The sequence below is a fragment of the Schistocerca serialis genome, chromosome 2 (assembly GCF_023864345.2).
Source record: "Schistocerca serialis cubense isolate TAMUIC-IGC-003099 chromosome 2, iqSchSeri2.2, whole genome shotgun sequence".
NCBI classification, from domain to species: Eukaryota; Metazoa; Arthropoda; class Insecta; order Orthoptera; family Acrididae; genus Schistocerca; species Schistocerca serialis.
This window is the reverse complement of record NC_064639.1, coordinates 200,626,331-200,644,320: the sequence shown is the minus strand read 5'-3', so window position 1 is coordinate 200,644,320 and position 17,990 is coordinate 200,626,331. Positions and strand designations below refer to the sequence as shown.

The 17,990-nt window shown below is 45.9% G+C and overlaps 1 protein-coding gene across 1 annotated transcript in view; it reads left to right on the top strand.

Annotated features, from left to right (window-relative positions):
• The window catches only part of LOC126455840 (hormone receptor 4-like), a 267,525-nt gene that overhangs the window by 24,226 nt on the left and 225,309 nt on the right, over window positions 1–17,990 (top strand). Inside the window, exon 3 of the mRNA XM_050091601.1 lies at window positions 4,468–4,800. Within this exon, the coding sequence (XP_049947558.1) occupies window positions 4,468–4,800 (333 nt within the window). The remainder of the gene's footprint in view (window positions 1–4,467; window positions 4,801–17,990) is intronic.

Sequence of the window (17,990 nt, the reverse complement as noted above, 5' to 3'; positions counted from 1 at the left end):
GGGTAATTTTCACTCTGTGAGTTACAACGCCTCAAGATACATACAAAATGTCTCACTACAATAATTGATTTATTGTGTTAAACATTTAACGGAAGATTATAGCTCTTAAAGAGTAGATTAGGACTTCATCTTAAATTTTTAAATTCGGCAGAGTCACAAAAAATCCTAAAAATCTAATTTTTGCTACCCCTGGAAACAGTTATATAGGCAACTTGCAGTGGGGCCGGCTGATTGGATGACAGTATCAGCCATTTTGCACGAGGGTTTGCTGAAACGTAAAGCCTCCGAATTTTTTACGACAAAACTCTTAAAACTTTTTTTAATGAGACGAAAGTTATTGACAATGCACATATTTATTCTACAAATCTAGATATCTGCAGCCCTCTGCTGCAAGAGGCCTCAGAATTGTAGCGCGTAACATGGCGATGTGTAACGTAAGTACGTCCGTACGACAGAACCAGAGTTTTGTAATCGAGTTTGAATTCGAAGAATTTGTCCACTCTGTCCTTCGGTATGACAATGCTAGACCACGCACCAGCACTGCGATATCTGTAACATCTGACGCCGTGGGTTCAATGACACCGATCACGCTCCATACACTCCCGGCTTGGCTCCATCCGATTTTCATCTGTTTCCGAAGCATAAGGAACAACTTCGAGGATTTCATTTGATAGTGAGGTGAGGTTGTGTCTCCGTCAAGAAAGTCAAACATTCCATAGTAACGATATCAACGGACTGGTCTCTCGCTGGAAGTGCTGTTTTTGACGCCAGGGAGACAATGTTGAGCAATAAACGTGTGTTTTGTTTAGAAAGCTTTTTCAGCTGCTGAGAATTCTTCCGGGTTGTATGACCGTGGTCCATGGAATTCTTCTATACCTGACGTTTCGTCCAAGGCTGCGTTGGACATCTTTGGAGGTTCTCCTGGTTGTGCTGAGTCTAGCCGACTGACGAGTCGGACGTCGAAGAGCGGCCTACATACCGTGGAAAGTGGGCGTGGTCTGGATTATACGTGATAGCAGAGATAAACCTTGTCAAAGATAAAATATAAGTATCGATCATAGTACGTCAAAGATAAAACTTCTCATCGATTCCGTAGCACCACTGTCCATATATCGCTGAGTTTCATGGCTTCTTCTTTTCTGTTAAATTATCCCCAGGTTTATATTCGATGGCTTCTCTATATCGCCATGGATAATAGTTCGTCACAGTAAATAAAACTTCAGTTTCCGAAAGCTTCACTACGTGATCACCTGACTGAAGAACATATTCTGCCACGGCTGATTTGTCTGTTTTCCCTAGTCGCAAAGACTTTTATGTTCCTTCAACTGTGTATTCACACTTCTATTTGCAGTTCCAATGTAGACCTTATCACACGGAATCTTGTATACTCCACTTGCAGACAGAGGGGGACGTTTATCCTTAACGGAACGAAGGGCTTGACCTATTTTCTTAGTTGGTCTGAAAGTCGGTCGAACGTCATCTTTCCTTAAAATCTTGCCGATTTGATCCGTTACTTTTGTGGTGACGGGTAGAGAAACCATGTTCTTCCATCGCTCGGAGGTATTACTTTCCAGCAAGCCTTAGTCAAGTAGACTGCCAATTGGAGGAATGAATGGGTGGCACAAACGAGAGTGGTCGTGTATAAAAATTAAATATAGCCTGCCGTTGTAGTACCAAACTTTAATCGACCAATGAAGTGTAACAACTGGAAAATGCTATTACAACTAGTCGTCTCACTAAAATGTCTCCCATTAAGCGCGACATCAATGACAAGAAGATGGTTCGAGACAAAACCGAATAAAGACGAAAGCAAAGAGGAGGAGCAGAAATGAGATTAGCGATAAACGTATTATGAATATTGGTGTGCACGAAGTATTTCTGCTACCTTGGAAGCCAAATAACTTACCACGGACGAAGCAAGGAGGACATAAAACGGAGACCAGCACAGGCAAAGGGGGCATCTCAGGCCAAAAGAATTTCAGTAGCGCGAAACACAGATTTTAACAAAATCTGCTGAATGAGATTTTCACTCTGCAGCGGAGTGTGCCCTGATATGAAACTTCCTGGCAGATTAAAACTGTGTGCTGCACCGAGCCTCGAACTTGGGACCTTTGCATTTCACGGGCAAGTGCTCTACCAACTGAGTTAGCCAAGCGCGACTCACGACCAGTCCTCACAGCTTCAATTCTGCCAGTACCTCGTCTCCTACCTTCTGAACTTCATAGAAGCTCTCCTGCAGACCTTGCAGAATTAGCACTCCTGGAAGAAAGGATATTGTGTAGACATGGCTTAGCCACAGTCTGGGGGATGTTTCCAGAATGAGATTTTCACTCTGCAGCGGAGTGTGCGCTGATATGAAACTTCCTGGCTTGGGTAGCTCAGATGGTAGAGCACTTGCCCGCGAAAGGCAAAGGTCCCGAGTTCGAGTCTCGGTCCGGCACACAGTTTTAATATGCCAGGAAGTTTCAAAATCTGCTGAGTTCGCAAGTGACGCCAGTTCAAATGAAGCACTCGAGCGTTCGATGGCTATCCTCGCCGTCATCGTCACCAGTAAAAATCGCTAACTGGTGGAAGCAGCACCAGTTCCAAGTGCCGAAACGACTCGTGCGCGGCAGGTAAGTTGGGCGGCTCGTAGCAGCTCCGGTCCATCGCGGGACCGAGTGACGTCAGGTGGCGGGAGAAGCCGGCACCACGTTTGAAACTGCAGGTCCCGCCTCCCTATAAGCGTCAAGCATCCTTCTTTGCTGTCTTTCGATGCCCAGAGCTCGTCCTCATGCCGTATTGAGTTTCCCTGTTAGAATCGTTGCTGTTTATTCTAATCTCAGCTGTCTCCTTTATAACGGAATGGCAATGTGCTGATGCATAAGCGAAGACTCACGCCTTTTCAGATAGTACCTTGTGTCCATTTCCAGGCAATGCTCGTCTATGGTCGAGTTATCAAGCTCTCTTTGTTTAATATGCCACTACGTCCGCAAGGAACGTCATACACATTGGGGCTACGAAGACTAATTCGTCCTTAACAGGGTGCAGCATATCTCAGGGTGGCCAGAAATACTGGTCTCATTCCACGTCACTACAGCACGCGTCGTAACTTGCTGCTTGTTGCCCCACAGCATGGAAGGAAATCTGCCGGCTTGGCCTTTCCTGCCGTTTCACAAGGCGTCCTTCATCGGTGGTATATGAAAATACACTAATGGCCATTAAAATTGATAAAGGTGGGATTGTAGCCTATCGCGATTGCGGTTTATCGTTTCGCGGCATTGCTGCTCACGTTGGTCGAGATCGAATGAGTGTTAGCAGAATATGGAAACGATGGGTTCAGGAGGGTAATACGGAACGCCGTGCTGGATCCCAACGGCCACGTATCACTAGCAGCCGAGATGACAGGCATCTTACCAGCATGGCTGTAACGGATCGTGCAGCCACGTCTCGATCCCTGAGTCAACAGATGGGGACGTTTGCAAGACAACAACCATCTGCACGAACAGTTCGACGACGTTTGCAGCAGCATGAACTATCAGCTCGGAGACCATGGCTCCGGTCACCCTTGACGCTGCATCACAGACGTGAGCGCCTGCGATGGTGTACTCAACGACGAACATGGGTGCACGAGAGGCAAAACGTAATTTTTTCGGATGAATCCAGGTTCTGTTTACAGCATCATGATGGTCGCATCCGTGTATGGCGACATCGCTGTGATCGCACATTGGAAGCGTGTATTCGTCATCGCCATACTGGCGTATGACCCGGCGTGATGGTATGGAGAGCCATTCGTTACACGTCTCGGTCACCTCTTATTCGCAGTGACGGCACTTTGAACAGTGGACGTTACATTTCAGATGTGTTACGACCCGTGGCTCTACCCTTTATTCGATCCTTGCGAAACCCTACATTTCAGCAGGATAATGCACGACCGCATGTTGCATGTCGTGTACGGGCCTTTCTGGATACAGAAAATGTTCGACAGCTGCACTGGCCAGCACATTCTCCGGATCACACACCAATGGAAAACGTCTGGTCAATGGTGGCCGAGCGACCGGCTCATCACAATACGCCAGTCACTACTCTTGATGAACTGTGGTATCGTGTTGAAGCTGCATGGGCAGCTGTACCTGTAAACGCCATCCAAGCTCTGTTTGACCCAATGCCCAGGCGTATCAAGGGCGTTATTACGGCCAGAGGTGGTTGTTGTGGGTACTGATTTCTCGGGATCTATGCACCCAAATTGCGTGAAAATGTAATCACATGTCAGTTCTAGTATAATATATTAGTCCAATGAATACCCGTTTATCATTTGCGTTTCTTCTCGGTGTAGCAATTTTAATGGCCAGTAGTGTAGAAATTTAAGGTTTTGACTTGGCTCACCCTTGTAGTAACTCCCGTACGTTAAGTGTGATATCAAACGCCTCGTTAGCGTGATGCTGGCGCAAATCAGAAGAGGGAATGTAGGGAGTGGTGTGTCGGCAGGTGCAGCAGCGCTCTCTGGACGAGAGCCGGCGCGCGGGCTACGGCGCGGGCCTGCCCCCGGTGCCCGCGGCGGCCACCACGGTGGCGGCGGTGCCGGCCGTCGCGACGCTGCCCCGCCGCCCCACGGTGCGGCTGGCCGACTACCACTGCAACAGCGAGCCGGGCAAGTGCCCCGTGCGGCCCGCCTACCTGCCGCTCGCCGCCGGCTTCCAGCCCCCCGCGCCGCCCTCGCCGCCCTCGCCGCCCCCGCACCGCCAGGACGGCGCCGGACCCGCGCTGCCCATGTCGCCCCCCTCCATCACGCCCATCATCTCGCCTCCGCCTGCCTTCCAGGTAAGCCCAATACTTACACACATAATGAGTGTAGCGAGCTCCTAACCTCGAAACGATCTGAATGCATTAATATTTTTTCCCCTTGAATTTTAATTCCATTCTTGAACTTTTCTTCTATTTCCCTCGTTGCTTCTTCGATGTGTGGATGGAACAGTTGGAGGTGAACAACGACATCATCCCTGCATTTACACCACTTTTATAATGCGAGTAGCCGGCAATTCTGACTTAGCGGTTCTAGGCGCTTCAGTCCGGAATCGCGCTGGTGCTACTGTCGCAGGTTCGAATCCTGCCTCGGGCTTGGATGTGTGGGATGTCCTTAGGTTACTTAGATTTAAGTAGTTCTAAGTCTAGGGGACTGATGACAGTCCCACACTGCTTGGAGCCATTTGAACCTCCATGTCTACTTACAGGAAATTTTTTGGAAATGTTTGCACGCTCAGTTAGAGACATTAGTGACAGAAAGGGAAGCTGTAAATACTGCCTGTTCCAAAATTAAAAATCGTGAATTGATGCAATCTGCTCCTGTTTCCCCAGCGTGTAAAAATTTAACAGGACATAGAGAATGCTCCACTGCACAATTTGAGGTAGGGAACCTGGTGTCGGAGAAGTCACCTTAAGGAGATACGGTCATGGACTGTGCGGCTGGTCCCGGCGGAGGTTAGAGTCCTCCTTCGGGCATGGGCGTGTGTGTTCGTCCTTAGGATAATTTAGGTTAAGTAGTGTGTAAGCTTATGGACTAATGACCTTAGCAGTTAAGTCGCATAAGATTTCACTCACATTTGTACATTTCTTTTAACTGGATATTGAAGTAAATTTGTCAACCGATTCGTCTAGCATTTCTGTTTTGGAAATGTTTGCACGCTCAGTTAGAGACATTAGTGACAGAAAGGGAAGCTGTAAATACTGCCTGTTCCAAAATTAAAAATCGTGAATTGATGCAATCTGCTCCTGTTTCCCCAGCGTGTAAAAATTTAACAGGACATAGAGAATGCTCCACTGCACAATTTGAGGTAGGGAACCTGGTGTCGGAGAAGTCACCTTAAGGAGATACGGTCATGGACTGTGCGGCTGGTCCCGGCGGAGGTTAGAGTCCTCCTTCGGGCATGGGCGTGTGTGTTCGTCCTTAGGATAATTTAGGTTAAGTAGTGTGTAAGCTTATGGACTAATGACCTTAGCAGTTAAGTCGCATAAGATTTCACTCACATTTGTACATTTCTTTTAACTGGATATTGAAGTAAATTTGTCAACCGATTCGTCTAGCATTTCTGTTTTCCAGCTTGTTTACAAGTAACATGGGTGCACGTATCTTGCTGCTTATTTATATGTACATTCTTCATTTCCTGCAAGTAGCCGCGCGGGGTAGCCACGCGGTCTAGTGCGCTTTCTCACGGTCCGCGTCGTTCCCCCCGTCGGAGGTTCGAATCCTCCCTCGGGCATATATATATATATATATATATATATATATATATATATATATATGTGTGTGTGTGTGTGTGTGTGTGTGTGTGTGTGTGTGTGTGTGTTGTCCTTAATATAAGTTAGATTAAGTAGTGCGTAAGCTGAGGGACCTATGACCTCAACAGTTTTGTCCTATAAGACCGTACCACAAATTTCCAAAAATTTTCCTGCAGGTAAACATGGAAGTTCAAATGGCTCCAAGCATTATGGGACTTAACATCTGAGGTTATCAGTCCCCTAGACTTAGAACTACTTAAACCTAACTAACCTAAGGACATCACCCACATCCGTGCCCGACACAGGATTCGAACTTGCGACCCTGGCAATAGGGCGGTTCCAGGCTGAAGCGCCTAGAACCGCTCGTTCACAGCTTCCGGTTAAACATGGAGGCCGAGCCCGATTACTAGGAAGTCATGATAAGGTTTTCTTTACATTACTTGTCCATAAGGCGGCTCTGTTGTATCGCATTTACATTGTCCCATGTGAGAACGTGCTATGAATCAACGACAGACCCATTCATTACTCAGGGCTATTCAGAGACGTACAGTACAACACGATGGAGTAGTATCTGTACAGTTTCGCGGAACTCGTGTACTTTGTTTATCACCTTTAAAGAAATACTCCCCCCACCCATGAACCATGGACCTTGCCTTTGGTGGGGAGGCTTGCATGCCTCAGCGATAGAGACAGCCGTACCGTAGGAGGAAGTCGCCTGGTAGAATTTTGCACAGAGTATAACTTAATCATCGCTAACACTTGGTTCAATAATCATGAAAGGAGGCTGTATACATGGCAGAAGCCAAGCCAGGAGATAATGAAAGGTTTCAGATAGATTATATAATGGTAAGGCAGAGATTTAGGAACCTGGTTTTAAATTGTAAGACATTTCCAGCGGCAGATGTGGACTTTGACCACAATCTATTGGTTATGAACTGCAGATTAAAACTGAAGAAACTGCAAAAAGGTGGTAATTTAAGGACATGGGACCTGGATAAAGAGACAGAACCAGAGGTTGTAGAGAGTTTCAGGGAGAGCATTACAGAACGATTGACAAGAATAGGGGAAATAAATACAGTAGAAGAAGAATGGGTAGCTTTGAGAGATGAAATAGTGAAGGCAGCAGAGGATCAAGTAGTTAAAAAGACGAGGACTAATAGAAATCCTTGTGTAACAAGAAATATTGAATTTAACTGATGAAAGGATGGTTCAAATGGCTCTGAGCACTGTGCGACTTAACTTCTAAGGTCATCAGTCGCCTTGAACTCAGAACTAATTAAACCTTACTAACCTAAGGACATCACACACATCCATGCCCGAGGCAGGATTCGAACCTGCGACCGTAGCGGTCACTCAGTTCCAGACTGTAGCGCCTAGAACCGCACGGCCACTCCGGCCGGCTAAATGAAAGGGAAAAATATAAAAATGCCGTAAATGTAACAGGCAAAAAGGAATACAATCGTCTCAAAAATGAGATCGACAGGAAGTGCGAAATGGCTAAGCAGCCATGGCTAAAGGACAAATGTAAGGATGTAGAGGCGTATATCAGTAGTAGTAAGACAGATAGTGCCTACTGGCAAATTAAAGAGACCTTTGGAGAAAAGAGAACCACTTGCATGAATATCAAGAGCTCAGATGTAAACACAGTTCTAAGCAAAGAAGGGAAAGCAGATAGGTGGAAGGAGTATGTAGAGGATCTATAAAAGCGCGATTTACTTGAGGACAGTATTGTGGAAATGGAAGAGGATGTAGATGAAGATGAAATGGCAGATATGATACAGCGTGAAGAGTTTGACAGAGCACTGAAAGACCTAAGTCGAAACAAGGCCCCGGGAGTAGACAACATTCCATTAGAACTACTGATAGCCTTGGGAGAGCCAGCCCTGACAAAACTCTACCCTCTGGTGAGCAAGATGTATGAGACACGCGAAATACCCTCAGACTTCAAGAAGAATTATAGACTTAGAGAAAGCATTTGACAATGTTAACTGGAATACTCTCTTTCAAATTCTGAAGGTGGCAGGGGTAAAATACAGGGAGCGAAGGGCTATCTACAATTTGTACATAGACCAGATGGCAGTTATAAGAGTAGAGGGGCATGAAAGGGAAGCAGTGGTTGGCAAGGGAGTGAGACAGGGTTTTAGCCTCTCCCCTATGTTATTCAATCTGTATATTGAGCAAGCAGTAAAGGAAACAAAAGAAAAATTTGGAGTAGAAATTAAAATCCATGGAGAAGAAATAAAAACTTTGAGGTTCGCCGATGACTTTGTAATTCTGTCAGAGACAGCAAAGGACTTGGAAGAGCAGTTGAACGGAATGGACAGTGTCTTTAAAGGAGGATATAAGATGAACATCAACAAAAACAAAACGAGGATAATGAAATGTAGTCGCATTAAGTCGGGCGATGCTGAGGGAATTAGATTAGGAAATGAGACACTTAAAGTAATAAAGGAGTTTTGCTATTTGGGGAGAAAATTAACTGATGATGGTCGAAGTAGAGAGAATATAAAATGTAGACTGGCAATGGCAAGGAAAGAGTTTCTGAAGAAGAGAAATTTGTTAACATCGAGTATAGATTTAAGTGTCAGGAAGTCGCTTCTGAATGTATTTGTATGGAGTGTAGCCATGTATGGAAGTGAAACATTGATGATAAATATTTTGGACAAGAAGAGAATAGAAGCTTTCGAAATGTGGTGCTACAGAAGAATGCTGAAAATTAGATGAGTAAATCACATAACTAATGAGGAGGTATTGAATAGAACTGGAGAGAAGAGAAATTTGTGGCACAACTTGACTAGAAGAAGGGATCGCTTGGTAGGACATATTCTGAGGCGTCAAGGGGTCACCAATTTAGTATTTGAGGGCAGTGTGGAAGGTAAAAATAGTAGAGGGAGACCAAGAGATGAATACACTAAACAGATCCCGAAGGATGTAGGTTGCAGTAAGTACTGGGAGATAAGGAAGCTTGCAGAGGATAGAGTAGCATGGAGAGCTGTATCAAAACATTCTCTGGACTGAAGACCACAACAACAACTAAGAAATACTGTGGGGGTAACAACCACCAACTTCCTATTGGTTTGGGAGTGATAACTTGGAGAGAGAAGTGGGCGAGGAGGAGATAAAGAAACGGAGAGGGGGAAGGAGCAGATGTACACAGATATGGGAGAGGAAGAGATAAACAGAGAGCAGTGGAAGAGGAGTGGGGACGGGAACGTTGGCAGATAGGAAGAGAGGGACTGAAAGAGGGGAAGATGGTAATAGACAGGGAGAGGGGAGAAGGAAATGGAGAGGGAAAGCAGGAGTTGGGTACAGAAAGAAGGAAGGAGCAGGACAGAGAGGGGTATAAGAGATAGAAGGAGATCTAAGGAGGAAATGGTCTAGTAGAAGACTGAAATAAAGTCACTGACGGTAAAAAATTCGCAACACCAAAAACATTAATGTCGAGTAATGAAATATCGGGAACACATTTGTCTAGGTAGCATATTTAAGTGATTAACATTGCAAGAAATCAAGTCAGTGCAAACGCGAGATAAGCCATTGTAAATCTGAAGTGCTGGTACATTAATAATCGGTGTAGCCGCTAAAATGTTGAAAGCAAGCAAGCAGACATGCACACATTGGGTTGCACATGTGCCGGATATCAGTTTGTGTGATGGAGTTCCATACCTATTGCACTTGATCGGTCAATACAGGGACAGTTAATGCTGGTCGTGGATGAGAATGGAGTTGTCGTCCTATGATGTCACATATGTGTTCGATTAGGGACGGATCTGGTGGCCGAGCAGGCCAAGCCAACATGTAGACACACTGCAGAGCATTTTGGGCTACAACAGCGGTATACGAGCGTTATCCTGTTGGAAAACATACACTGGAATGCTGTTAATGAATGACAGACTGAAGCACAAATTCGCAGTCGTGGTGCATGGGATAACCACGAGAGTGTTCTTGCTGTCATACGTAGTCGCACCCCAGGCCATAGCTCCAGATGTAGGCCGAGTGTGTCTACCACGCAGACGGGTCAGTTGCAGGCCCTCAACTGGCCTCCTTCTAACCAACACACAACCATCACTGACACCGAGGAAGAACCAGTTTTCATCAGAAAAGACAACAAACATCGACCCTGCCCTTCAATAACTCTCGCTTGACACCACTGAAGCCGCAAATGGCGGTGGTTTGAGAACAGTGGAATGCACGCTACAGGGCATCTGACTCGGAAGCTGTCCTTGAAGTAACCGATTTGGCACAGTTCGTTATGTGACTGTATTGGCAACTGCTGCTCAGTCATACGCCGAAAACGATTATCATCACGATAAAATAAGAGGGCGCGCACAGAAAAATTTAAGTGCTCGTTTTTTCCGCTTGCAGTTCGAGAGTGGAATGGTAGAGAGACAGCTTGAAGGTGGTTCATTGAACCCTCTTCCAGGCACGTTATTGCGAACAGCAGAGTAATCACGTAGATGTGGATGTCTTCCCTCTCGGTAGTGCCACGTGGCCGTACAGAGCCCGGTCTATTTGGGACTGTTCGTTCCTGTGACCACTGCTGATAGCAATCATGTACAGTGGCTACATTCCTGCCAAGTCTTTATGCAATATCGTAGAAGGAGCACCCAGTTTCTCGTAACCCTATTAGCTGTTCTCGTTGAAACTCAGTGCGGTTCTGATAATGGCGCCCAATCTCAAAGGTAATTAACGCTCATGGACCGTTACAGCGTATATTGAAAGCAAACATGATTTTCATTCTCTTAGTGGCGCAACTAGCATCACCTTTATCCGAATGTTGCGAAATTTGAACAGACTTCATCTTTAACATGTAGAAACACGCCTGCCAACTTTTGTTTACGTCGCGCAACTCCTTAGTGTTGCGATGTTTTCGTCGGTGTACATACTCGTGCAAAGCCGTGTACTCAACTAGTTCAGCAATAAAACTACAGCCACATCTCAACCTACACTGCTGTCTATTACAATTGCTACACCATGAAGATGACGTGTTACACACTGAAATTTAACCGACAAGAAGAAGATGCTGTGATATGCAAATGATTAGCCTTTCAGAGCATTCACACAAGGTTGCCACCGGTGGCGACACCTACAACGTGCTGACATGAGGAAAGTTTCCAACCGATTTCTCATACGCAAACAGCAGTTGGCCGGGGTTAGCTGGTGAAACATTGATGTGATGCCTCGTGTAAGGAGGAGAAATGCGTTCCATCACGTTTCAGACTTTGATAAAAGTCGGATTGTAGCCTATCGGGCTTGCGGTTTATCGTGTCGCGACATTGCTGCTCGCGTTGGTCGAGGTCCACTGACTGTTAGCAGAATATGGAATCGGTGGGTTCAGGAGTGTAATACGGAACGCCGTGCTGGATCCCAACGGCCTCGTATCACTAGCAGTCGAGATGACAGGCATCTTATCCGCATGGCTGTAACGGATCGTGCAGCCACGTCTCGATCCCTGAGTCAACATATGGGGACGTTTGCAAGACAACAACCATCTGCACGAACAGTTCGACGACGTTTGCAGCAGCATGGACTATTAGCTCGGAGATCATGGCTGCGGTTACCCTTGACGCTGCATCATAGACAGGAGCGCCTGCGATGGTATACTCAACGACGAACCTGGCTGCACGATTAGCAAAACGTCGTTTTTTTTTCGGATGAATCCAGGTTCTGTTTGGCGTAGCAATTTTAATGGCCAGTAGTGTAAATAAACGTACGGTCTCTCCCTCGCCGAATTTAGACCAATATGAGGGTAGAGGCTGACTTTGGCGGTGCTGGCGTGAAGTGGGGCTTAGTAATTTTTGGTCCAATGAGCTAACTTTCGTCAATACGCGCTGGTGGGGTAACTGAATGTGAGTAAAGTTTTTTTCAAGTTAGGACAGTAGAACTGTGCTGATTATCATCGCTCGTCGCCTGGTGCAGTACCCCGATTCCGCTTCAGTAGGCACAAAAGGCGCAACTACTGGTGCTCACAGTCCGCTCGCCGATAGTCCGACGCACTGTGCCGCTAAATTCGGCTGCGGGCGGCGCGCGCGGTCTCGTTCAATCAGCTCTCGGTCAGCAGACACCTGAATGCCATCATCGCAATCACTGCCAGCAGTGGGCTCGCGAGTTCGTGGCGCGGTTGCAGAGTTAGCCGCCACTCCGAACAATACCGCCACCCACGAACTCGCCTGCCTGGCGACCACCGACAACGCTTAAGCGAACGGTTGCGGCCAGTGTTCTAACTCCAGCCGCGCGGACGGAGAGTGACTTTGCGCGTATCGGCAAAATGGACCGGAAGACCTGCTCTATAGCTTAGCGCGCAGCGATGAATTCTTAAGTTGGTAGCCGTTCCAGAGCTGTTAACGTCGCAATACTCTCACAATGTATGAAAGAACTTACACGGCATCATGTATCGCTTTTGAGCCCTTTTGGAAAACCGAAGTGCATTTTTGCATTAGCTCGTAGCGCCATTTTTTCTTTTTTCCTTTTTCTTTTTTTGCATTTTGGTATTCTGGTTGCTGTGGGTTTATTTATCGATTGCCATTTTTTCTTTACAATTAACCGTTGCTATTTGAGTTTACACATTGTCGTTTTGTCATCTGGAGATAGTGACATGAGCTGGCACGCTAGGAAATGGAGTACCAAATGGATGAACATGAACATTTCCGATATATTCTGTTTGAATTCAATAGAGGGGTTACAGCGGCAACGTCTATGAGGATAATGCCACTGGGCAGAGCACGACAAGAAAATGGTTTTTTCGTTGTAATGAAGCTCGTTTTGATACACTACTGGCCATTAAAATTGCTGCACCACGAAGATGACGTGCTACAGACGCGAAATCTAACCGAACGAAGAAGATGCTATGATATGCAAATAATTAGCTTTTCAGAGCATTCACATGACGTTGGCGCCAGTGGCGACACCTGCAACGTGCTGACAAGAGGAACGTGTCCAACCGATTTCTCATACACAAACAGCAGTTGACCGGCGTTGCCTGGTGAAACGTTGTGTGATGCCTCGTGTAAGGAGGAGAAATGCGTATCATCACGTTTCAGACTTTGATAAAGGTCACATTGTAGCCTATCGCGATTGCGGTTTATCGTATCGCGACATTGCTGCTCACGTTGGTCGAGATCCAATGACTGTTAGCAGAATATGGAATCGGTGGGTTCAGGAGGGTAATACGGAACGCTGTGCTGGATCCGAACGGCCTCGTATCACTAGCAGTCGAGATGACAGGCATTTTATCCGCATGGCTGTAACGGATCGTGCAGCCACGTCTCGATCCCTGAGTCAGCAGATGGGGACGTTTGCAAGACAAGAACCATCTACACGAACAGTTCGACGACGTTTGCAGCAGCATGGACTATCAGCTCGGAGACCATGGCTGCGGTTACCCCTGACTCTGTATCACAGACAGGAGCGCCTGCGATGGTGTACTCAACGGCGAACCTGGGTGCACGAATGGCAAAACGTCATTTTTTCGGATGAATCCAGGTTCTGTTTACAGCATCATGATGGTCGTATCGGTGTTTGGCGACATCGCGGTGAACGCACATTGGAAGCGCGTATTCGTCATCGCCATACTGGCCTATCAGCAGGCGTGATGGTATGGGGTGCTATTAGTTACACGTCTCGGTCACCTCTTGTTCGCATTGACGGCACTTTGAACAGTGGTCGTTACATTTCAGATGTGTTACGAGCCGTGGCTCTTCCCTTCGTTCGATCCCTGCGAAACCCTACATTTCAGCAGGCTAATGCACGACCGCATGTTGCAGGTCCTGTACGGGCCTTTCTGGATACAGAAAATGGTCGACCGCTGCCCCGGCCAGCGCATTCTCCTGATCTGTCACCAATTGAAAACGAGCAACTCGATCGTCACAATACGCCAGTCACTGCTCTTCGTGTCCGCATCTCGTGGTCGTGCGGCAGCGTTCTCGCTTCCCACGCCCGGGTTCCCGGGTTCTATTCCCGGCGGGGTCAGGGATTTTCTCTGCCTCCTGATGACTGGGTGTTGTGCGACGTCCTTCGGTTAGTCAGGTTTAAGTAGTTCTAAGTTCTAGGGGACTGATGACCATCGATGTTAAGTCCCATAGTGCTCAGAGCCATTTGAACCATTTTGAACTACTCTTCGTGAACTGTGGTATCGTGTTGAAGCTGCATGGGCAACTATACGCCATCCAAGCTCTGTTTCCCTCAATGCCCAGGCAGTTATTACGTCCAGAGGTGGTTGTTCTGGGTACTGATTTCTCAGGATCTACGCACCCAAATTGCGTGAAAATGTAATCACATGTCAGTTTAGGTATAATATATTTGTCCAATGAATACCCGTTTATCCTCTGCATTTCTTCTTGGTGCAGCAATTTTAATGGCCTGTAGTGTACATATTGTCGTTTTGCCATCTGGAGATAGTGACATGAGCTAGGAAATGGAGTGCCAAATGGATGAACCGGAACAATGCCGATATATTTTGCAGTTTGAATTCGGTAGAGGGGTGACAGCGGCGCAGGCAGCCAGAAACATTTGCAACGCGTATAAGGATAATGCTATTGGGCAGAACACGACAATAAAATGGTTTTCTCGTTGTAAGGAGGCTCGTTTTGATATTAGTGCGTCTCCATTTTCGGGAAGCCCTTCGGGATTTGTTGAAGATCGTTTAAACGCACAATCTATGTCAGCGAACTCGAGAACTGGCTGATGTGATAACTGTGATCATTCCACTATCGTCCGACATTTGCATCTAATCGGGAAGGTTCAAAATTCGAGTTTACGGGTATCGCATGCTCTAAACCAAAATCACAAAAATCGTCCGGTGGCCATCTGAGCATCTCTGCTTGCTCATCATCAGTTGCCTGGTGAACAACACCGATCATTCCTATCCTGGATCGGCACTGGTGACGAGAAATGGTGTCTTTATGCTAACACAAGGAAAAGAAAGGAACTCCCACCACAAAGACCTGCGCATACCCACAAGAGATAATGTTATGCATCTGGTGAAACAGCGGCTGTGTGGTGTGCTACGAAATGCTTCTCTGAGGTGTAACCATCACTGCTGACATTTTTCAGACGCACTCCAAGAAAAACGACCAGGAAGACTGCGTGAAGTGGTGATACTCCACGATAACACCTTATCGCCCTGCTATACTGTCAAAAAACCATACACAGGAGTTGCCTTGGGAAGTTATTCCGTACTCACCTTATTCGCCTGATCTTACACCTCAAATATCCACCTTTTCGGCTCTCTATCAAAAAACCTTCAAGGAACTTTCTTTCTGGAATAAAATACGCACTGAACATGGGTCGACGAGTTGTTCTCCTGAAAACCAGGTGATTGCTACAGTCGCGGGATCGAAAATTTATCCCAATATTGGCAGACTGTTGTACGTAGTAAAGGGGAACATACTATTGATGACTAAATTCTTTGTTATATGTATGTGTTCTGTTTGTTTAACTTACGGAAGAAAGCAACGAATTTATGCACCAACCCAGTAGTAATTAACCAGTAACCATATCACCCCCTTTCCATTGTTATCAATCACTGCCTAAGTACAATCTGGGTAATTTTCACTCCGTTATTGGAAAAGCTAGTTTTTCACGCAATCCAGTATTTATTACATCGTATGTGGCGTGGATACTGTCTGCAGACTGTGTTGCGAATAGAGTTAGCAGTAAAGAAGTAATAAAGTAAAACATCGTGACTGGTGTTGAAGTTTTACTGCGTGAAGAGTGAAAATGTGGAAACCATAAACCATGTGGTGGCCGGGGGGGGGGGGGGGGGAGGGGGGGGCGGGGCGGTGAGAGTATCAGTGGCAAAAAGTTTGTTGGAACACGCTAAGAGGATAACTTGCTCTGTTTAAGTTACGCTGGCGTATACACAGTTTCAAAATCTAATACTTGACTTATTGTATTAAACCTTCAGGTTAAGAGAATACCTCTTAATGAGTAGATAATGACAGCACATCAGATTTTTAATTCGGTCAGTAATTACCCGAAATACCGAAAATCAAATTTTTGTTGACCCTAAAAGCTGTTAGATTACCAGCTTGGAACTGAGTTCCAGATTAGTCATTTAGTAATATACAGTGTGTCAAACAAGTGTCGCGACAAATTGCGAGGGGTTGTACTGGGTGTCCTGAAGAACAAGTCGAGGATACGAACTCGTTTCCAAAAACTTCATCCAAAGTCACTACAGGGTGTCTAAGTTACAGGCGCCGGCACTTGGTCACCCCTACCACAGCAAACATGAATTTTTATGCTGACAGACCGTAGGCGGAACGTGTCACAATGCTGTTTGTTATTCAGTGATTACAACTGATTGTCAGAGGAGAAGCTTAAGCTAGTTGCTGCGTGGAAAGGTCTAGTATGAATGAAATGTTCTGTTGCCTCTCTCGACCATGGTTTCAGACACGCGTTCCCATTCGCAGTTTATTTTTCTCCTGAAACCGTCTAAAATATCCATTGTTTTCCGATATACAGGAGAAAAACAAACTGCAGATGGAAACCTGTGTCCGAAACTGTTATCCACAGAGGCAAAAAGAATATAGCTGGGCTGTTACAGCGCAAGTAGTTCTTATGCGATTGGTGCGAGAAGTGGATCATCTTTGGTGTGACGTCATAAGCGCGTGACTGCGTGTGAGATCGCTCTCTAAGTTTTCATCTATTTTTAGGTTTCAGATATATATTTTAACTGTTTTTGTGATAATATTTACTATATAAGTGACTTATTAGTGGTTTCTTCATTCACCTCTGCATTTCTTGTGTTGTGGCCTGATATTTGTTAGTGTTTCGTATCGAGCAACTTAACCTCTTACCCGTGTTTACATTCCGCGCTGACCAGTTGCAGCTGTAGCGGCGCACCGAAAGCTAAGTACTAATTAATTGTTTGTGTATAGTAGTTTATTTAGGAACTTTAGTAGTCTTCAACCGGTGCTCTTGGTGTTTTCCGGTGAAATAACTTCAGAAGAAATTTTTGCGAACTGCTTTCAGTTTCGTTACTGTCATTAGACGTTTGATTTTCTTTCTGTGTTAGTATTTTGTTATATTCTCACTTGTTGTTGATTAATACTGTCAATAATAGTAGTTACTTCCCTTGTAGAGCAAGTTTGTGATAATTGTAGTCAGTTTTTAACATCTTCTTATTGTAGTAGCGGAACTTAGATAAAGTTGCTTTCTTGTTTCAATAATTGTAAAATTTTACCATGAGTGAGAAATGTGGGCTTTGCCGTAGGTTCGTGAGTAGTGGATTGCGGTGTGAGACTTGTTCGAAGTATTTTCACTGGGGGGAATGCAGTGGGGAAGCCAGTGGGCATTCTGGTGAGATCCTCTCCTGGAACTGCAGGTTATGTGGCAAGAGTAAGTTGATAGAGGAGCAGGAGCGTAAGATCTGTGCCCTTCAGGTGCAGTTGAAAAACGCACAGGAGGAGCTAGATAGGATGAGGAGGGGGAAGGGGGTTGGGGAATGGGAGCTGGCTGTTGGCAAGAGATCTGCTAGGAGAAGGAGATTTTCAGATAGTTTTACTATTGGTGTTTGTAATAGATATGACCAACTGTCAGAGTCTAGTGGAGAGGAATCTCTAGTAGCTGTAGATGTAGGAAGTATGCAGCAGACCTCAGCAGTTACGGTGGCTAGGACAGTTGCAAAGTCTAAGAGAAAGAAGAAGGTTCTGCTGTTAGGTAGTTCTCATGGTAGAGGTGTAGGCCAGCAGTTGCAGGAAGTTTTGGGGAGTGAGTACCAGGTCACCAGCATTGTG